A 22,964-nucleotide genomic window follows, 5' to 3' on the forward strand; every position below is an offset into this window, starting at 1 on the left:
AGTCTAAGTGCTCTAGTCTACCGTGAACTCAACCCATCCACTCTTTTTTCTAATTTATCTGAAGGAGTGCATCAAAACATCCATTGACTTCTACGTATGTGTCAAGACATGTCTTTCTCTGACAGGTGGTGATGCCACCCTGTGTTAGTCAATAAGACTCAGCTCAAACCGTCTTTTTGACCTTAGTAGTAGGCTGTCCTTGGTGTGTATGTATGTGTTCGAATACTTGCATTTCTCATTTGCATAAGTGATGTAATTAGACCACCCTTTCACATGCAGATCAGTTTGACAACATGGCAATCACTCTAACACACACATACACTCATACACACATACGCACACGCACACACACACACACACACACACACACACACACACACGACAACACACGCTTACTGCCATGACCACCCCCATATCGTGGGGAGTCTGTTGTCTGTGAGCAGAGAGTGTAAAGATTAACATAATCCAGCTAATAAGTGTGAGTAATATTCACACAGTGACGCGTGGCGTAGACACTGTCCTGCTGATGCGTATTTGTATCTCATTATAGATGTAAAGTACTGAAGGGGACCCAGCAGGGGTTTGCCAGTATGGATGGGGGATGGTGAGGGGTCAGAAAAAAAATATAGGCCTGAATGTAAAGACACCCAAAAATGACATAAACAGCAGTATTTTTATAAAGTTATAGTATCCACCATTTGAGAGGGGTCTATAAAGCACCGATGATAAAGATTGATTACACAGGGGTACCTCATAAGTGGGATGCTGGAGATCAGGTCAAGGAAGACTCTCTAAAGTCTCCACAAAATCAGAAAGACATTTTCTCTGATTTTTCTGTCTGTTTACAGTACTAAGAAATCAGAGTAAGATTATGCAGCAGAATGTAGGAATAATAAATAGAGTGTATTTGCGCTTGCAGGCTAGCTCTGCTACATGATTGATTAGGATGGTGTGACGACCATTAAAAAGTCATTTAAAAGATGGATAGGGACCACATTTCCAAATAAAAACCACTTTATACCTGATGAAGTGCTGAACAAACTCTCCTTCAAAGACATTTACTGATTACGCTTCGTGTATGAGTGAATGTAATGTGGGAAGCATCAGTGCAATGTGTGTAACCCTGCATCAAATGTAGAAGATACCAAAGCAATCGTCAGGACACAGTCGGGAAGTGCACGTTGATGCTCACATTTTTAAAACTAAAATTATTATTAGATATATATATATATATATCTTTAGATTAAAAGAAGCAGCATGATGTATATTTACACAGGTGTAATCTATCTGTGTAAACACAAGTAGGCACAGACAGACAGACAAATGCCACAAACAGGCCTGCACAAGGCACACAGTGATTGAAATGTATCTGATAGCACAGCGTCTCTTCGACTGAAGCCTTATCCAGAGAAGCAGAGCTGTGTCTAAATGTGCCAATGTATTTCAGCTCTGTCTCTTTAACTCAGGGCTCCACCACAGCAGCATGCTTTGGGATTCATGCATAAACATGAGCTGGCCTTTCAGCTCTCTCCTCACATAACCAATCTAAATCTAAATGAGCCCCCACTACAGATACACCAGCAGGCAATGACATTACACCCCCCCCACCAGCCCCAGCCCAACCCCCTACTCTACCCCACTACCCCCAGCGACACATATACACCAGCAGGCAATAATTTCACGCCATCCCTCAAAGCCCCCCCACCACCTCCTCTCCTCACAGACACTCATACCCCTTTTTGCCGCAACCCCACCAGCTGCACAGTACTCATTTGATTAAGAGGGGGGAGGAAAGGGAGAAGGAGAAATGGTGGGGGATCACTTTATCACGATGACTTTCTAAGATGGCTATCATCAGCTACGAAGCTATCTCAAGGCCTCTTCTGTGTTTGCTTTGCTATTGTTCTCTCCATGTATGGGTTTGTCTCATCTCTGCATCCCCCAACTTAAGACTATTTCACGGTTATTTTTCCTGTTGTCGTATTTCTCTGTAATGGTTAAATGAATGGCTTGCTGCTAAAGAAAATACGGAGCAGACCAGTTTGGGCTTGAGACCCTGAATGAACACACACATTCCTGTTTTAACTTTTTGAGTCTGGCAAATTGTTTCATGAACCACTGGAAAGTTTAACACAAAATATAACAAAGTAATAAAATCTGCTCTACCAACGTACACTGTGGTCTTTGAAATGTTGCATTTGAAAATCTGCGTGTCCTAAATGTGCTGTAGTGTGCAATTTTCCTCCCCTCTCTCCTAGAGCCGTAAAACACATTATCATCATCACCAGCAGCAGGAGCAGCAGTGTAATTCATCCAAGGTCGTTAATATTCATCATATCATTTAGTCACAAAGGAAACTCATCTGGCTGAATGTCACAGATGTAATTAATGAAGTGACCCCAGAGGTCGTGGCTCCATTCACCAAACGCCTTCCACACACAGCCCTGTTACACACACACGGTTGCACATCAAAACCCTTCCAGTCAGACACACTACCTCCGAACATACAACCTGGAATATGAAACACGTATATAACGGGCAGACACCCTCGCATACCAAAACATTCACAAAATGGCTTCTCTCGTTTACACTGAAGGGATGACAGCAGAGCGTGCACCAAAGCAGACTTTATTTAGCTCAGTGGAATATGGGGAAGGAAAGGAATGGAAACACACACCAGTAAGGGAGAACTGGGGAACGGAGAGAATAGAGACACACTAAACCACTGGAGCAGGACATAAGGACAGGTGCACATCACAGGTATCTTTTTGGTCATCACTATGGCAACAACATATCCAGAAAAAAATGAAAAGAATACTTTTACCTACAGTAAGGATAACAGAGTCCCTTCACCATAGAGGACCCCAATATGTACATCTTACAGTCACTAAGATCAAGAGAATATGAGAGAAATGAAATTTAAAATAATCAGTATACAAAAAACTGTTTTTGTGGTATTTGGAATGCACATTTCTGTACAGAAGAAAGCTCATTGGTATTGTCGTAAACATTGGTTAGTTTAAGAACAAAACATGACAGAGTTATCAGTCAGTCCACATCCTTTGGAAGATTGGCTGTGATGTCAGTCTGAGTTGAGCAAAGCTGTTTTAACTGGACAAATGGACTAGAGACACTGCAACACAGAAAGACTGACACCATACCAGTGGAAGGTTTGGGGCTAAACTCCTTCAAATAGCTATGCAGTATCTTCATAAGTATTGAGAAATTAATGCCCCAAGCAGGTTTCTCTGAAGGTTGAAAAAATAGTTCTGGCATTATGAAAGCCATTTTTATCTTCTGAGTAGGGGTAATTAACAGGATACTGAAAACAAACTTGATGGAATTGAGCCCCACATATCCATTTGTTTTCAACAGAATAAGAGAGGAGCAGTTTATCAACAGCATCACAGGTATCATTACAGTTTGTAGTCATTAAAGCCTAGTGGTAAAGCGATCAGAGCATGCATCTTTCTACAGTATCGTTAGAAACTACAGTACATTAGCAGCAAACTGGACATCCTTAAGGGCTGAAGTTCAACACTATGGTAAAAAAGAAAGAAAAATAAACTGCAATGTTTCTCAAGAGAAGTAAAACTCTTTAACCGCTATATTACAGACTGCCATGGCTCTAGTTTGGGGTTTTGGTTACAGTCTCCAGTGTGCTTATGAGAGGCAGAAAACAGTAGCTTAGATATAGGGACTCCTTCCTTCTTTAAAAACAGCAGTACATCGTCAAGTAAACAGTAGCGCTTATTTTTGTAGGTCATATGGTTAAAGTATTATCACGTCTTTGGATTTTTGTCTTAAAGCATTAATTATTGTTTAGCTATTATTGTTACATTATCATTATTACAGATAGAATAAGGACTGGTTGCAAATGAACAGAGGAAGAAAGGTAGGGAGGGATAAAGAGGGAAAATAAATTAAGTGTACAAAAATAACATCAATAACATCCAAAGTTTTTTCTCAGCTTTGCGCAGTAGCTCCCCATCTGTAAGTGGAAAAGGGAGCTATGTCTCAAACATCCAATTAAGTCTTGAGTCAACCATACAAAAGCTAAATACTGTACATTTACCCCTCACACTATTAAACACTTTAGTTTCAATAAGGTTTTTGTTAACAATCTATTACTCAAAGGTGAAAAGCTCAGATCTTTGAAATACAGAGATGTTTTTGTAGATATCTTCTAATACTTAGTCCAAGGTTAAACCATTGATCTTCTGTTTTCAAAACAGAAAAATACAGTATTAAGATCACATTTGAAGCGGAGCCATGTTGAGCTGTTGACCTGAGCATAGAAAGCTTTACATTAATCACATAACATTGGTAAGCCATTGGTATATTCAAATAGAACGGAAAGGCAGTAAGTCACCTTGCCTGAACATATCAAAGCTGTCATAATCTTTTTGTAATCATGACACTATTATATCGAAGCAAGACAGTTTATCTCAATCCATAAGATTTATATTAAGAAACTATTACTAAACACACACAATGTAAATTTGAGTTTGGTTAAAGTTTTCATATACAGCATAATGGTTGAGTGCTATAAAAAATAGTTTGCCCCTTTCAGGACAAACTGGCCTTTACGTTCTGTGCTATTTGGGCTTTTATCCACTAAAGGAACATAGAAGGTGTACATGTACAACAGAAGACTCATCATTGGCTTGTGGAGGGTGAGGCTGCATCCTAGCACCCTAGCAGTCTATTGGTACTCGGCTTACCTATGCCAGCTGCAGATCTCACCCCTTCACCGTACAGACGTCAGCTCTGCAGTTTGTTATTGAAAACAAACATGTTGAAACTAAATCCACAGACATGTAAAATTTTGGTTACGAGCTTTGGAATCTGAGTCAGTCTTTACAAAAGCTCTATGCGAATACCTCCGTCTATTTCAAGGATATTATTCCATTTTTTCTTCTTCTTCTTCTTCTTCTTCTTCTTCTTCTTCTTCCTCCTCCACTGTTAACTGCTTTGTTTTTCTTCAAGTTTATCTTTTGGAGCTTTATATTTACACTAAAATCTCTTTGACAATTTCTTTTCCAGTCTCGAGCAGACTGGCACTACATGCTACTCAGCTAGTCATCTAGCACTGTCTGGTGGAGGGCCCACTGTGAGTCTGTTGTGCAGACTGAGAGGTAGACTGCAGGTCTAGCTGGGCAGTGAGGTCACATACTTGGAGAATGCTCTTTGGCCTCTGTGGCATCTGGTTGGTTTTTATCAAGGTGGTGTTTGGTTGTATTAAGGTGTCTGACGGAAAAGGGAGAGGAACTCTTTTCAACAAGAAAGGACAGACCAGGGAAGAGTTAAAAACGATATGAAAAGCGGAAAGCTGTGGTAGAGAGGACTTGGTTTGGGCTCTCTCCTACTTTCAGTTGAGAGAGTTTCTCTTTGGGCCACTGTGGCTCTGCATCTTTGGGGTGTTCAGGTTACTGGTTTGGCAGCAAAGTGGACAGGGTATATTTTTAGATGTTGACAGCAGGTGCAAGAGGGGTATTTGGGAAAATATAGTAAAAGGAAGCAAAGGGACCTTGGTCTGCCTCTTTAAGCTCTGTCTCTCTCCCCTGCCCCTGCGGACAGCTCAGCCTGCTCCCTCTCTGCAGAGTCAGAGCTCAGGCTCCTTGCCCTCTTCTCCTTGGCTCTGGCGTTCTGGAACCACACCTGTAAAAAGAATAAGTAAATAAATAAATACATACATACATACAACATATTATTTATATTTATATATATATATATATTGGGGTGCAATATAATAACAATAATAATAATAATTGTAATAATAACAATAATAATAATTATTATTATTGTTATTATTACAACAATAAAAATCATTTGTATTTGCTATTACCCTTAAAATTTCTTAATTGCTCTGATTTGAACGTTTTAATCTTTAAAATATGCAGATCAAATTGTATTTTGTTATGTCTTCAATATTTGTAACATTTACCTGCACCACGCGGTGAGGAAGTCCCAACTCCTGGCCCAGTGCCTCACACTCATGTCGGTTGGGTGTACGATGGCTCCTGTAGAAGTCTCTGAGCTGTAGTACCTGGAAGTGGCTCATCTGTGTCCTTTGGCGCTGTTGCTGATGGTGGTGCTGCTGCTGCTGCAGACTTTGTGTCTCACCCCAATCTGAGCTTGGACCCCCAGATCCCTCAGGACTAGGACACTCGTGGTCAGCCATACTGGAACCCTCCTCACATTGGTACTCCTCATCATCTTCCTCATATTCATCATCCTCCTCTGGGTTGTTCAGATTGGTGGTTGAAGACAAAGAGGTCACAGGTGGCTTCACAGTAAACTCTTTGTTGCTGATGACATAGCTGGGATTGGGGATAGGATTGGAGGAGATAGATGGGCCTGGTCTGTCCATGAAAGATGACACAGCCATCGCAATCTGCCCACTGGGTCCATTACTAGCTGATAAGTTGTAGCCTGCTCTTTCAGCCTCTGCCCAGTGGCGTGACCTCATATGAGCATCCAGAGCACTCTTTACCTTGAACAGAGCCCTGCAGAATGGGCAGCGCAGGTGGTTCAAACCCAAACTGAAACTGGATCCTGGTCCCATTGACCGAAACTGTCCCTTTCTCTCTCTGGCTCGTGTATTCTGAAACCAGACCTGTGAAGGAAAAAAATTCAAGATACACAATAGCACAATACACAATAATTTTCTCTGTATTTGTCTCTGTCCCTCTCTCTCAAAAATATTCACATATATTCAAACACAACAAACATCCATAAAGTACCTGAACGACGCGTCTTGTTAGGCCCACATCTCGTGCAATGCTTTCCAGGGATCCTCTGGTGGGGTTAGAGTCTAAGCTGTAACGCTGATACAAAACTTCAAGCTGTTCTGGGGTGATGGTGGTTCTTTGACGCTTATCCCTTCTGTGCTCCTCGTCAACCTCTCTACCACCCCTCTGGCCTTCAAAACCGGTCTCTGATATAAGCTTTGTACTCTGCTTTATAGATGTCAGGGAACTTTGAGAGAGGCTGGTGGAGAGGGTGTTACTGGAGTGATCAGAGAGAGTGTTCTTAAGTTGTAAGCTATTTAAGTGTGAAATCATGGGATGTGTGGAATTAGGGTGAATCTGAGACATAGCACCCGAAAGCATATGGCTGGCCATCAGGGTGTGGTTGGGGTGAAGCATCATGTAAGGCATGGTCCGGTCTGTGAAGCCAGAGTGGAGGAGTTGGACCTGGGACTGAGCTGCCAGGAGGTGCCTAGTCTGATGCTCCTGCCACAGCTGGAATGATGGCAGGGACAGTGGACAGAGACTGCACTGGAACTGAGCCTGGGTTTGGAGTTGCAGCTGGTTTTGTGGCTGGGTTTCAGTGGATAGGGCAGAGGTGGCATCAGACGGCCTATTATGGCTAGTTTCAGACTGTGGAGCAGAAGGGAGGCTGGGTGATGGATCAGCAGGCTTTTCAGGAGCTTGATCAGAGGGAGGAGAGTGCATATGCCCTTGGCTGGAATGAGACTTAGGTGGGATGGGGGGTACTGTTTTTTGTGAAGAGAAGGAAGAGCATGGCTGGGATCTTTCTGCAGTACTTTCTGGCTGCAGTCTGGGCTCAGGTTGTGTAGAGGACCCTGTTTTCATGGCCGGAACAATTTCCTTACGCTGGATGTCTGCATCTGAAATTCCATTTTGAGTTTGAACAAGAGCTTGGCTCTTGTCAGCCTGAGGAGATACTGTTTTATCCTCTTGTTTCCTGGTTACAGGTGTTGGTTCACCTTTGGCCTTTAAATGCTCACTTTCTGTGCAGTGAGTGGAAGAATCAAGGAAAGGTGAGTCAGGGTGGGTGTAATACTCATAAGTCAGATCCATGGAGTTTTCATTCTGAGAGTCACCTTGTCCTTCATCCCCACAGCTTTTATCCTCATTATCATCATCATTCTTGAAGCAGCCATTTTTCTGTCTGTGAATGTTATCAAGCTGGTTTTTCCCATCTAATCCATCGTCTGTCCCCCGGTCTTGATTTTTGCGGGCTCTCTGTCTAGCATTTTGGAACCATACAACAATGACTCTGTTAGGGAGAGACAACAGAGCAGACAATCTGTCATATTCTTCCTCTCTGGGGTAGGGAGTGGCCTCAAAAACCCCCTGCAAGGTCTCCAGCTGTTGCTCCGTGAAGCGGGTTCGGGAAGACCGCCGACCCCTATGGGGCTCTCCTCGGTGGAGGTCTGCTGTCTGGGGCTGTGGGGAGATGTTGGCTGGGAGGCCGGGGGACAGTGAACAAGGAGAAAGTGTCAGAGCTTGGTTTTGTGCTACTTCATCTCCGCACTCCTCCAGGGCTGTGGTTGGGGGGTTATTAAAGTTGTAAGGGGAATCCTTGTCTCGCTGGCGCTCTTTAAATAGGGTGTTGCGGAACCAGTGTTTGATTACTTTGTGAGGCAGACCAGATAGAGCAGACATCTTGCTGATCTCTTCATCACTGGGGAGGCTGTTAATATCAAAGTGTCTCCTCAGAACAGTCAGTTGCTCCTCAGAGATTCGTGTTCGAGTTCTCTTACCCTGCTGCTGTTCAAGTATTGTTGGGCTGACTTGGGGTTGCTGTCCTGTTTGGATGGGGCTTGGTTGGGATGGTTGACCCAGCAAGGCAGCATTGAGCTGTGGAGGCTGACTTAGCAAAGCTGGATTGACCTGGGGTTGCTGAGCTAACAACGCTGGACTAAGCTGTGGCGGCTGCCCTAGCAGTGTCGGCTTGATTTGAGATTGATAGAGTTTTGCCAGCTCAGGATTTACACTTGAGTCTAACCAAGGTTGGGGCTGGAGAGCCACAGACTGCATCACAACTGGAGGGAGGAGAGGTAGCTCCATGGGAAAAGGAAGGGGGGGTAGGGTAAGCTTAGGTAAAGGCAGAGAGGGTATAGGAAGCTGGGGCAAGGGCAGAGAGAGCATAGGTATTTTAGGTAAGGGAAGCGGTATTGACTTAGCTGGGGATGTGGTTTGAGAAGTAGCTGAAGCAGATGTGCCTGGGATGGGTGCCTCCTGTTGTGGAAATTCTTGAAGTTGCAAAGGAGATGGAGGAGAAGAGACTGCGGCGGCAGTTGGTGTTACGTCTGTAACTGCAGTGCATGTTTTGGTTACGGGATCTGAAACTGAGGGTACAGGTGAGGGTGCAAGGGTTTTAACCAGAGTCTTAACTGGCTCCGGTGCGGCTTCGGATTCAGCGGATGTGGCTGGGGCTGAGGCTGCAGGTTGGGGGCAAGTAGTTGAATTCTCCCCAGATTTAGGCTGTGTGAGCGGGTACATCTGGTCATACTGCAGCCTGTATTTTCGGGAAAATCTTTCCAGTGCAGCAGTGGGAAAAAGCATCCTGTGAATGTACTCCTGGTGGCTTTTTAAAATCAAGGCATCTGAAAAAAACTTGCCACAGTCTTTACATTTTTCTCCTCCTCCACAGCATCTTTTCTCTTTGTTTGCTGATTCCTCATCTTTGTTTTGCTTTTTCTCTGGTGGTAAGCTATCCCTCTCTCCATTGCCTTCTATTCCCTTGTTATCGTTGTTACAGCCTTCCATCTTTTTATCCTCTGGTTCACTAAACTCATCTCTTTCCTCCTCTAAGCACACTTCTATCTTGTTGAGATCAGAGCATTCTTGTTTATCAGGTATCATTTGAGTTGCTATCTGCTGCTGGTGTCTGTGTCTACTTTGTATATATTGCAGTGCCAACTCATAGCCATAACTCTGCAGTAGGGCTCTAAGGGGCTCCCCATTCACAGCAGCATAGGGAACTCTGGGAGGAGGACAATGCAATCCAAGAAGATTAAATGAGGAGGAATTAGTTTCCTCTTTTTGACTTTCATTTTTAACAGTAGGAACCTGCATTTCTTGTTTTTCTTCCTCAAGTGAAATATTGCTGTGTTCTCTCTCTGTCTGGTTGATGGAGGGTCCACTGCAGACTGCTTCAATCTTGGATTCATACTGCACATGATCCTTAGGTTGGCTAACTGCTGAGTTTGAACTTTGTCTCTGGGTTTGTTTTGCATCAGTTTGAGGTGGTGACTCACTTTTAACCTCTGCCTTAACCTGTTCTTTTAGGATAGAGTTGGCAGATACTAACTGGCCAAGTTCTTGGCTCATGTCAAGTTTCATGTCTCCTGACAAGTAAAAAGGCAGAAGAAGTTGTTGCTGCAGAGAGAGCAAGTTGTCTGGAGCCAGGGGGAAGTGTTGTTTAAGGAGATTCTCTGACCCTAAGGGAAAGTGCTGTATCACTTGGGACTGGAGAAGAGCTGTGTGTTGTAACTGAGCTTGAGCCTGTGCTTGAGCCTGGGCTAACTGCTGCTGCTGTATTAGCATTAGCTGGTTTCGTGATGCAAGAAGCTCTGCCACTCTCTTTTTAGCCTGCTGGCTGTCATTTGGTTTAGAAAGGGGTGTCTGGGCCTCGGGTGCTAAGCCAGGGCCTAACAGCAAAGAGGCTGAAGAGCCTACTACATCTGGCCTCTTGGTGAGAGGCATACTCTTGGATATTTCTTCTCTGGTGGTAGCAGACTGAGCAGCAGTAGTGGGTACTGACAGTGGAACGGCCACACTAGATGCTGGAGTCTGTGGAGCTGGGTTCTGGGCGGCACGAGCTCTGGTCTGATGAAGGACAGATCGGAGATGTATGTCAAGCGTGGAGCTCTGGCTATAGCCCACTCCACAAAGTCTGCAGCGGTAGGGTCTAGGATCTGGACCGCGAGGGGCCTCCGGGGCAGCAACACCTGTGCCAGAGTCCTGCAGAGCTCGCCTGGCCCGGTGGAGATGGGACACAGAGTTAAAATGGACCAGAAGAATGGTTTTCTGAGTAAAAGATTCTGAACATACAGTGCATTTATAGGGCCTGGATGGATCCAGATAGCGGTCCATTGTGGGATTGGAGCTCTTTTTGGCAAGAGAGTTGGAACTAGGTCCTGATATCATCTCCTCATGTGGCCCTTTCTCTGGCTCAGTTAAATCCTCCTCACCTCCATCAGCTCCAGCGACCGTGTCCTTCTCTTTAATTTTAACTTCTTCTTTTTGTTCCTCCTTTCCCTCCATGCCTAATGCTTCTTCCCCTATCTCTTCATCCTCGCCCTCTCCTGCCTCTTGACCCACTTGAGGTGATAAACTAAACTCTTGTTGAACTGAACTCTTATTATGCTCCATGTATTGAGCAGTATGAGGCGGCAAGAGTGTATTCTGCCCCTGTGTGTTGTCCAGCTGTGAGTGTGTGTTCTGCATGTGTCTCTGCAGGGCCTCCTGACTGCGGCATTGTCTAGAACAGAGGGGGCACTCTGTCGCCGCCCTCATGGCATGGTACTGCCAGTGCAGCTGGAGCTTCTCCTGAGTGGGGAACGCCAGGCTGCACCTGCTGCAACGGAACCGGTAACCATGGCGATCAGAAAGGGAAGGGGGATCACTAGGTGGAGAAGTGGGTGGTGGGGAGGGGGGGGTCTGAGTTGGGGACTGAGGAGCCAGTCTGCCATTGGAAGGGTGAGTGGTGTTGTCTTCTAGGGGTGGGGTAAGCAGAGCTGTGACATCTTTGGGCGCGGCTACATCTCCCTCAGTGTTTGCCACTGAAATGCCTGCAAAATGCACAGGAATAGTGTATTTAAAATGATTTTTCATTAACATTAGGCCAACAAGACCATATGTCTTAAACAAATGAATATGACATAGCTTGGTATTTAGGATTATTTAATTAAAACCTAGATTGTGGTCAGTTTTGTAATGCATGTTGCACCAACCTTTGTTTTTCTGTGAATCAACAGAGGCAATGGAATCAGTAGTATGGGAACAATTTGCATTGTTATTCTTGTTGGTTTTATTTTTCTGAGTATCATCTGTGTGCAAGTCTGTCTGTAGTTCTGTCTCCAGCTGAGGCTGTGGTTGTTCCACTGATGGTGTGACCTGAAAGAAAGAAAATGTAACGGTCTGTTGGTTTTGCTCTTTCTTGGTTTCTCTCTTTCCTTTCTTATTTTCATTTTATTCTAGTTAAAGTCAGTAATGTTTTACCAATTCAGAATAAAAGAAATATGGGATATTACCATATTTCTTAATCCAACATTATGAATAAAACATGTTTAATTGTACGGCATAATAGCAAGCAAATATCAAGATGTATAAACATGGAGTGCCTCCACTCCAAGTCCTAATATCATCAAACATTAAAGCGTGAATCTGTAAGTGTATCGTTACATCTTGCACTTGCCTGCACAGCAGTATAGGTGGCTAGGCACATCAATTTGGTACTAAGTGTATATGGTTGAGATATGTGGGTTTGCCCCTCATCTCCTACGACACCCTCCAACATGCCCCAGGGGTTTAATAAAACTTTACCGGGGTGAATAATGAATTTATTTAAAATCATTCTACATGTAGAAAACCTCCATCTCCACAGCTTCGAGCACTGACAACAAATACTATATCTATGTGAACAGCTAGCTACCCCAAGGAAAGGACGGACAGCTAAAGATGAGATTTACATGACAAGAGTTTTCTCTGCATAACAGCTTCATAAGATGGAAAGAGAGGAACAACCACACACCCACAAGCTCACGCACACACCATACACATGTACACTGCAGAGAAAACTGAAGGTCAGGCTTAATCTAGAGAGCGTAATTGGAAAGCAAGGTACATAATGGCCATCATCACCTCAGTCTGAATTAATGAACCTCAATTACTATCAGAGAGAGTGAGGGAGGGGTAAGAGGGTAGAAGATGGTGGGGGGGGGCTAAGGGGAGTAGAATATGAAAAAGCGAGAGAGCAGGAAGAGGGAGGGAGGAAGTATGGGGCAATGAACAAAAAAAAATGCTTTGGAGTGAGAGAGCGAGTAAGGGAGGGGTAACGCATAAGAAATTGAGAGAGAGCTTGGGAGAGACAGAAAGGGAGGGGCAGGGACAGAGATTGCAGAATAGGAACGATAGGAGTAGCTGGAGGGGGAGGGAGGGACAGCAGAGGGGAGAAAGGGTGAAAAGCAGTCAGTGAAGTGGAGGCGAAGAGAGCAAGAGACAAAGGCCACTTAGCATACGGGCCAGGGAGATGGAGGATGGTGATGTGGATAGATGACCAGTCTTTGTTAGTTGGAGAGACACAGTAAAAAGCGTGGGGGCCCCTTTTTAGCTTGACTGCACTTCTAGTAATAGAGGGCTACTTAAACGTGCATTATAGAAAGACTGGCTTTTCCCTCAGTCACTCAGTCAAACCTTCTCTATTCCACTCTAAAAGATGCGCATACACATACACACAGAATGCACGGCTGCATCAAAGATGATAGCAAGGAGCTACTTAAACATGCATTAAAAAAAGCGCTGCCTTTCTCTCTGGTGCCTTCTTAATGGAATTGTCTCCCTACATTTCACTCTCCCCCATCCCCCATTGCTTTGCCTTCTCTCTTTTTTTTTTCTGACAAATGCAAATACAACAAAAACACACTTGCATACACTTACTGTGCTGATGAGCTTGTCCACACAGTCTTGCGCCACACTGTGCACATGTGTGAGATGCTGTCGAAGGTGTGCGTATGGGAGTTTAACCTGGCACAAAGGGCACTGGACAGTCTAAGAGAAGAGAGAAAAGAAGAGGAAAGAGAGAAGTGGAAAAAACCGTCAGTTTTTTAATTAGAAAGCAACAAGCAAGCACAGGTGTGCGTTGGTTTGCGGGATTACACAAGCAACTGCCATGTCTTCTAATCCAGAAATGCATTTATTGTGTCCATTGTTACATTTTATATTCACACGGACATGCTTCAATTATTAAAATGTGTGTCAACTGCTCACCTGCTGGTTCTCGTTTTGCTGGTGTATTCTGGGGCGTTTGGTTGAGATGGAGTTTTCCATTTCTCCGCTTCCAGAGGATGGACGCTTGACTGAGGGCAATGACTCCCTCTTCTCTCTTTCCTCCCGCCTACTTTCTTCTTCAAGTAAAAATTTACATGAACATGTAAATAGGTTTATATTTACTATGTATATAATACTGTATATTGTCATATTATCATTGGAGTTATATGTTGTAGAATGTGTGGACTTATTTTGCATGTAGACGCAGCCATACCTGTCTCCTCAGAAATCTGCTTTGCCCCCAAGTTACATGTGTCTTTGGTTGTTTCCAAAGGACCGTTGGTGGTCTCACTGGAAGTTTCCGTATCCTCGCTGAGTACTCCTGGGAGGCAACAAAACATACAATACTTACATTATGCAAACATAGTGCTTCATACAGTATGTTCACACAAACTATCAGGCTAATAGTAGTTTACACTATGCTCCAGATAGAATCCTTCAAAAAGACCAAAGTCTTTGGACCACACCTCATTATTCCTTGCCTCCATACACTATTGATCAATTATCGATTCTCCATTAGATTCTCCTCAGAGGTGGAGTAAAGCTAATATGGAGTTACAACACATCAGATCACCTAAATAAGTCTTAATCCACGCAGAGATAAATCATGGCATAGACTCAATTTACAACAAAAGTGTGGAACTGATCATTTTAGATGTTGGGGGGCATAGGCAGTTCACACACTCCAGACATGTGAATTCAGTGTTTTTTTTTGTAGACTGGTGACTGGCCTCCACCTCCCCCATTCTTGTCCAGGGGATTTGTATTAGTTCATTGATTAGCAGGTGCTAGTTAGCTGTTGTCAGGGGTGATTGGGGATATAACAAGGATGTGTATTGACTAATCAATTTACTCGATCAATATCTCAGCAACAGCCATTACTCATTTTCTCACTCTTTTCATCTCAACCCCCTGTCTGCTGCTCTGATGTCAGCAAACAGATGGAACATGAAATCAGATACACCCACACAATTCGTATTCTCACCTGTGACACCATCAGGGCTTTTCCTGATGGTGAAAATGGCTGCCAGCTCCTCTCCGCCCATTGGCTGCAGCTGTAGTAGCCCTTCCCTCTGCTGATGGGTTGGGGTTTGACTATGTTTCAGTACTTGGAGTTTAGAAGAGGAGGAGTGGTTGCATAGGAGACAATGGAACAGCCACGAACCTCCATCAACCTCACCATCATACTGCTGCAGGAACTAAAGACATGAGGTAGAAAGTAGATATATGAAATGCATGAAAAATGACTATAGTTGGATAATGTGGCTCACATCTGCTATGATTATAAAAAATTGCTAAATGCAATTTTTTTCAAAAACGTGCTAGGGTTATTTTTGGTGAATGTACTAACTCGGTAAACCCGAATGCTGGCCTCATGGTGTGAACTCAGGGAATGTCCTCGTAGCTTCTCCAAACTGCTGGTCACATAGTCACACAGGTTGCACCTCAGCTGGACGGGATTGCCCTTAGCAATAAGGGCGGCCCCCTCCTGACCCCTGTCTCCGCCCTCCTGGAGGTGAGCAGTAAGCTGGTATCGGGTGCGGTGTCTGTCAGTCTGGCAGTGCAAGGAGAAGTTAGCCCTCAGCGGGGTGGTGTAGCCACACAGTCTGCAGTGGCAGCCACCGGCGACCAGGGAGCACCACTCAGACTGGGGTAAGGAGCGAGGGGCGTTCAGGTGCTGCTCCACAGACTCTAGGCTGTCGGACGAAAAGCAGGAGCAGACGAGGCATTGGAACACGCCCTGAGAGAGCGGTCCAGTGGGGGACAGAGATGGGGCTGGAGGCGGGGAGGGAGAGGGGGATGGAGAAGGAGTCAGTGTAGACCCAAGGGTGACTGGCTGTTCTGTGACTTGTTGACTGGTTAGCCGCATGTTCAAGGAGAGCTCAGCACCTAAAACAAAGAGAGAAACCCTGTAAGAATAGAAAAACTTTCAAGTTTCACGTTGGATGGCAGCGAGAGGTGTGATGCTTTACTCACCTGTGTTTTGCAGGTGTTTAAGCTGTGGCGCAAGGCTCCTGCAGTGAGACAGATAGTAACCTCTCTGGAGCCGTAGCATGTTATGTGTGTGTTTCTCGCTGGTGGTGTGTATGCGCAGGTTGCGGGCAATGCTGGTCTCATAGTCGCACACATCACACCGCCACCGCTTACCATGAGAGTGAGTGTGTGCAGGTGGTGTGAGCTTGACAGGCTGGGTATTAGGCGTAGGAATAGCTAGTGGGAGCTTGTATGCCGGCTCATCCACTGTTTGACTGTTGGAGGAGCTGTTGTTGGTGGTAATGTGAGAAGTGTGCATGTGACCGTTGGAGTGTCCCCCATTTTGAACGTTATTAAGGTGTTTATCCGACTGCATGTGTATGCTGAGGTTGCCTTTCGATGAGGTAGCATAGTCACACACCTCACAGCGGTACGGCTTGTAGCCACAGGCGTAGGTTTCACCACGGGCCAAGCGAGGATGGGGTTTCCCCGAACTGCAATATCCACACACACCTCGTGTTGTACCGCCACACACACACTTTCCCCCAGAGGCGCCACACACGCATTGGCCTCCCGTCTCCGGATGTTTCTCTTTCATGTGGACTTGCAGTGTATGCTGAGACTTGTAGTGCCAGTTACACTTGGGGCATTTCAGGGTCTTGCAGGAATTGCGTGAGTGCATTATGGTCATGTGACTAGTCAGTGAATTAGGAGAGAGGTCTTGGTTGAGGTTTTTTAGGACAGCTTCTTTCTGTTCTCCTTCTTTGTCTCTCTCGTCATCCATCTCTGTGTCTAGCTGGCTGTCATTTGGTTCTGGAGCTTTGGCACCATCTCCATTGGAAATGGAAGAGTGAGGAACCCCTGCCGGCCCATCATCCTCAGCAGGTGTGCTGGCAGGCTCCGTACCTGCCAGCGGAAAAGCCAGAAAAGACTGCTGGGATTTAAAGCTCTGAGGAAACCCAGAAATCCAGCCCTGATCTCCCTTAATGTCTTTTACCTCTGTCTCGGTCAGCAGGGCAGAAGAGGAGGACGGACTAGTGAAGTGCTTTGGAGAGGTGGAAAGAAAAGGAGAGGGCTTTGGAGAGGTGGAAGGACTGGGGGAGGGCTTTGGAGAGGCGGCTATTTTGCTGTTGAGTGTGCCACTGGCCTTTGCAGTGCTGGAAGAAGAGCTGTGCTGGCTCTGTTGAGGTAATAAAGAACATTTGGATTTGGTTTGGCTTTGGTTTGAGATGGCCTCCTCCTCTTCCTTCTCCTCCTCTCCGCCTCTGCCGCTAAGGGCTGCTGGGAGGCCCCCTGTAACTGACGCCTCTCCCACACCTACACGCACCTCCCCTTCTTCCTTCCTTTCTCCTGACAAATATCCCTCTCCGAAGTCTTCCTTCATCCCCTGTATTTGACACACTCCATTCTCCTGTGAATGTCGACCTCCTTCTTTCCGCTCACCTCCCTGGGTCTCTTCTCTAGCCTGGGACCCCTCTGTGCCCTCCTCCTCCTGAGGCAGGGTCAGGGGCTCTTTGGCAGGGGCCATGGCTGAGGTATGAGAGGATGACCCCTGCTCCGGAATGACCACCGGGGTCAGGAGAGGAAGAGATAAAGCCTGGGGACTGAGGTCAGCATCTCTCTCCTCTCCTCCCCCTCCATCCCCTCCTCCTCCCTCACCGCTGTCCATACCAGAGGCTACAGCTGCCACGCATTACTACCCCACCTGTGTGTTTCAGATACAGAGAAAGAGAAGACGAGATGCGGGGGGACAGAGACAGAAGAAAAGGGAAGGAAAAATAAGGAGAAAATGAAATACATGACTCATGTAAATAATATTGCATAACAGTGGAGGCCATTGATTATAGTCCCTGGATAGCATCTGTTCGATACAGCGTTCACAGCGCGCAATACAGAGGCTGGTTACTCAGGGGTTAGCGTTAGCCCTTAATGGGAAAATCAATAGCATGAGCACTAAACTAGGTAGAGGAATGCGGGTAAAGGCTACGCAGGAGGTCTATAATATTCCTCAGGGGATAGGATTAAATAAAGAACTGAATGCTTGTGAGCTAAAGGGCTTCCACTAAATTGCCACACTTAGATAAAAGCGGATAAAAGAACAGTTTTTAAAGCCAGTGTATCAGTCTCTACATCTTTTGCTGCGCATTAGTACAGAGATATTATGTGAGACATAATCCATTTTATAACACATAGTGCAAACACAAAGGGTGGACACAATATAATAAACACCTGTACAATCTAATTGAGTCCAAAATACAAAACATACTTGTGAAGCTTCTACGTTTTTATTAGATGTCAGATGTGTGTTGATTAAAATCTGTGCTAATTTTTGAGGCAGTAGTTTGTGATGTTGCAGAGCAGTGTATTATATATTGAACTGTCCTCATCGATGTGTATAATATTGTCAGTCCCCTAAGTCCAATTGCTTGCACAGTATAAACACACCTATATACATAAACACTTCACCAACAATATATATTAAGTGTGTTAAAAAAAAAAACATTTTAAAGCAAAGTTTTAAAATCTGCATATGTTAAGACTGCACTTCCTCGGCTTTTGAAATCCTTCGGTTTTAATGAAACTAGCAAAGGGCTGTGGCATTCTATCATACACGAGTTATTATAAACATTTATGTAAATCAAAACATTTCCAAAAATTCTGCAAAAAAGGTTTCACGAAGATTCTGAAGCACAATCACACATCACTACAGAAGCTTCCTCAAAAAAAAAAATTAATCGGGTCTCTCTTCCTCTTCTGTTTCTGACTGACAGATGGATGCCAGAGACAGAGACAGATATATCTCTCTTACGCCGTGTGTGTCCCGCAATCTCATTACTGACCTTTTTTAATCAAGGAGAGACCTTAATGTACCCTTTCACCTTCTCCTTCAACACCCCCCTTCAACACCCTCTCTCCTCGCCCTCCATCCTGTAGTCACCCCCCTCTCCCCTCTCTGCAGCTTAAAGATATATGGCTCATATCGGCACTCTGATAGTGCTTTAATGTACTGTGTTTATGTCACAGGCCACAGACCCTTGCCCGCTGCAGCTGTCCACTGTCCTGCCGGAGAGCGCTGAGGGGCTGAGCCTGCCTGCCAGCAGCTGAGAACACTCTCTAATCTGATAAAGATTTTCATTTACACTGCAATCAATAACCCGGGTCTATCGGCAATGTAACTATTTATACAAGCATTCCTGGCTCTCCATCGATCACAAGTGCGGGAAACCATCATTTAACAATGTGTGTGTGTATGTGTGTGCATCTATGTGGGTGTTAATGTGTGCACATCCTGTTGTGCACTGCAGACTGATCCTGATAATGTCAATTATGCACACACACACACACACACACACACACACAGAGCACCTGAAATTTAACATGCGTATCAGAAGTGTCTGAAAATGTGAGACATATTTGCTATGAACTACTGATTTGGCAACATAAAATCAGGTCCAAATATCCAACAAAAAGTGTGTTCCCTGAATTCCCTATCTTAAGCTGTTGTGTGTGTGTGTGTGTGTGTGTGTGTGTGTGTGTGTGTGTGTAAGAAGAGACAGAAGGGAAAGATAGGGGTGTGAAGGGGAGAGAGAAAGCGATAGAGAGAAGAGTTGCGTGGCTATACTTTAGGAAAACGCATTTTGTTTGTCATTGTATGACTTGGACAAATACTGTTTTCAACGCGGCTTCTTTGCGTGACGACCCAGTGGACCGCATACGTCCTACTCCAGTATCAAGGTAATGGCACCAAACTGCATTTTGTACTATTCCGGGACCACAGTAGCGGGGCTGTTTGAGAAAGCAGCGACTTGAATAGTTCACTCCCCGTCTCTGTCTGTGTTGTCAAGCCACTGACCAACATTTCAGCCTCCAGACTACTTTGGCCTTTGTTTACAGTGGACCGCACCGTACCACACTCCCGATTCAGCGAGATTCAAGACCGATCGCGTTCAGTGTCCAGTAACAGGTGACTCAATGCACAAACAGACCAACAAAAGACAGATTTGTTCGAATTACAGGCTGCGCTGACCAAACACCCCCTCCTCCCCAGCGCCGGGCTGCTTCCTCCCAGCTCCTTTTAATATCGTAAACAAATGGCACACTTACATTTCTGCAGCGGCTCTGGTACAAAGCTCCGTACGCTGAATGTGTAGTAGTCCAGAAAACAATCGTATAGACAGCCCACTCATTCCTTATGAATGATCCTCTGCGTTTTTACGGAGCCAGGAGGAAAAAAAAAATGGGGAGAGGGAGAGAGAGCAGCGGGGTCCAAGTTGTTGCCAAACAACAGTGTAATTAAAGCTACATATAGGCTGTAGTAAACAGAAGATGGGGGACGGAGGGGTTTGTGCGAGCTCCAGAGGTAGAATGAGTTCTGATCACTGAGGGGGGAAAAACACTTGGCTCTTTATTCCTGCTAATTAGTTTCCTTCAAAAAATGGCTGAGATTATGCCCAGTGCGCATGTGCGTAATTGCGCAGACACCGCTAATTAGCCCGTTTGGATCAATAGGATTCCGCGAGAGAGAGAGAGAGAGAGAGAGAGGGAGAGAGAGAGAGAGGAGGGAGGGGGGGCCAACCGGGGACGCATAGAGAAGACACAGAGGAGAGGAAAATATTGAAAAGTACGAAAAATTACAGCTGAAATGTTTCATTTTATTTACAAAAAAGGATCATATGGCTGGAAAATTCCAATAATACATTTCAGATGGATACAAAGACAAAGATATATGTATATATATAGATATATGTGTGTGTGTGTACATACAGGGAGAGGAAACAATATCGAAGAAAAATCTCTTGTTACACAAAAATAAATAACAGGATACCACGAAGCGCTTTAAAACCGAAATTAAGTCAATACTGACAAAAAACGTCCCAACAGGCTTTTTAGTGGAAAATCGTAATGCCAGAAAATCTGCCACAAAATGCGACACTATCACCGCGATTCACCGCTGAGGACCACAGACACACTGCAAGGCCCTGCGGGATTCTTTTGGAAATATCCTACTGATATTTTTGTTTGAGATAAAGCACAGGTCAGACGCCCACATGTGGGGTTAGGCACCGTGTCCCCAGCCTGAAATCGCACTGGGTTTCATGAAACACGGACATTTCTTTGTGACAGCCCACCTGCTCTGGAAAAGTTGTAGGCTTCAATCGCCGGGTTTGGGCAGACACACGTTCGAAATGCTTAAATCAAACAGAAAAAAAAAAGTCTCGTCTGAATATTATGCTTGTATATGAAATGAGACATTCCACCTTTTGTGGCTGCAGGTCTGGGTCGCGGATATTGGTTTGCTGTTTACTTTACTCAGATTGTAAAACAAAACGAAAAATTCAAGCCTGAACTGACGTGTCCATTCCTATGTTTGTCGTGGCAGAGGACCTTTAGGTTTTTTTTTTTTTGGGGGGGGGGGGGGTTGTTTATTTTTTTTTCTGCCCCGGCCGTCCCATCCTCGCCACTCGGCTCTATTGTTATGATAATACTATTGTGAATTTCACGCTGGATGTGCAATCTGTCGATCGTCCATATTTTAGAAGGTGAAAACCGCTTTTATTTGTAAGATCAAACACTATCTGGTATCTGCCTCTGACCGTCAAAGCTGACCTGCTCCTTATTCAAGAATTGTATTAAGACCATTTCAGAGAGGTATTAAAGGCTACAGGGTTGCAGCAAAAACTTTCTACGGAAAAATGTATATGAATATTATAGCATCACCTCAGGAGGTTAAAATTTATTTTAAAAAAAAGGCTATAGCATTAACTGCATTTAAGGTTGGTATCAGCTCACTGCTGCGTGAAACAGCCGCACTACGAGGCCATATCGCAATAGTACACGGAGAATAATGATATTTCGTTATGTTGGTTTTGAGTGCACTGACATTTTGTTTTTGGTTTGTTCCTGGTCCCGTTTGACTATTTTCTTGCACCTGTGTAACTATGAATCTGCAGAGAATCCAAGCATTGGCCAGTTAATTAAGTGCCAAATGAGTTGACCTGCGTTTGTAGTACATGTAATAATTGTTTTACGATTAGAAAAACGTGCAGTGTGATTATCTGTCTGACACATGCCACCAAGGCAAAGACTGCAGGCTATGACAAACATAAATCCGGGACTGTTCGGTCGTCTTTGTGCCCGCATGGATATTTTTTTCTGCTGTTGTTACGGCTGCAGTTAAGAACGGTGACAATTTTATGTCATTTTATGAGCGAAAGACAATGACAGTGAAGGGTGGTATAATTTTAACGTCAGTCCATATCGCGCTGTATCGTGTGTATGTGTGTGAGAGAGACAGGGAGAGAGAGAGTGACAGAAGAAAACAATACGTCTGCAAGGTGCGTCCGTGCTTTTCTAGGATTAAATACAATGAACATTGTTGAAATGTTAATTGAAGCTAAAGCCATACGGGGATCTGCTGTTTACCTGCTTGCCTTCACATGCACATACGTCTTTGAAATTCTGGTATATTTATAGCATATCACATTTTTCTGTTGGGAACGGAAAAGAATCACCTGTAAACAGATGTGATGTTTGGTGGGGGGGGCATGTAAACAAAAACAAAAACAAAAAAAAGATTTGGCTCTGGTAATTTTGCTGTGATTTTAAGCCAATGTATGAAGCCTTTCTGAATTTCATCATTAACTAATTACCTTAAAGTGTACACTACAGTGCTGTGACACAGTAAAATAAATAAAATGTTTTCAAATGGCCCTTCATATTTGTTGGCATCACTGGTTATTGATTTAAATTTACATTTACATCTGAGTTTTGCAACTGCATTTTACTGGCCCCATTTAAAGCAATAAAAAGGTAGGTGAATACACACACATTTGATGTCTACGTTTGTGTGGAAGGTGTCATATACTGTATGTTTTTGGCTCATAATTAATATACACAGACGTCTGAAAAAAACAATCCTCATTTAAGACACATTTTTCCAGAATCGAATGGAATAATTTCCCTGACTGATGTAAATGTAACGTCTTGAGAAAGTTCAGCGAAGACATGAGAGGAGACGCTCTCCCAGACTGGCACTGTGAGTTCGTTTCTGTAGTAATGAATATAGAATAGTAATATTTCACCAATATTAAAGCTCTCATGTGAATGTACATTTACAATTTACACACACACACACACACACACACACACACACACAAACACACGCACACACACACACACAGT

The 22,964-nt window shown here is 44.4% G+C and overlaps 1 protein-coding gene across 1 annotated transcript; it reads right to left on the bottom strand.

The window, feature by feature from the left end:
- Positions 1 to 2,648: 2,648 nt before the first annotated feature.
- On the bottom strand, positions 2,649 to 20,148 carry LOC120793013 (zinc finger homeobox protein 3-like). The gene is made up of 11 exons (XM_040132567.1): positions 19,887 to 20,148; positions 15,786 to 17,487; positions 15,160 to 15,698; positions 14,794 to 15,007; positions 14,023 to 14,130; positions 13,749 to 13,885; positions 13,419 to 13,529; positions 11,714 to 11,876; positions 6,747 to 11,551; positions 5,948 to 6,619; positions 2,649 to 5,661 (listed from the first exon to the last, which is right to left on the bottom strand). Exons 2-11 carry the CDS (start codon positions 17,449 to 17,451, stop codon positions 5,545 to 5,547), a joined length of 8,532 nt encoding a protein of 2,843 aa, XP_039988501.1. The 5' UTR covers positions 17,452 to 17,487; positions 19,887 to 20,148; the 3' UTR covers positions 2,649 to 5,544.
- Between the last annotated feature and the right edge of the window lie 2,816 nt (positions 20,149 to 22,964).

This window comes from Xiphias gladius, chromosome 8 (genome assembly GCF_016859285.1).
Source record: "Xiphias gladius isolate SHS-SW01 ecotype Sanya breed wild chromosome 8, ASM1685928v1, whole genome shotgun sequence".
Lineage (NCBI taxonomy): Eukaryota > Metazoa > Chordata > Actinopteri > Istiophoriformes > Xiphiidae > Xiphias > Xiphias gladius.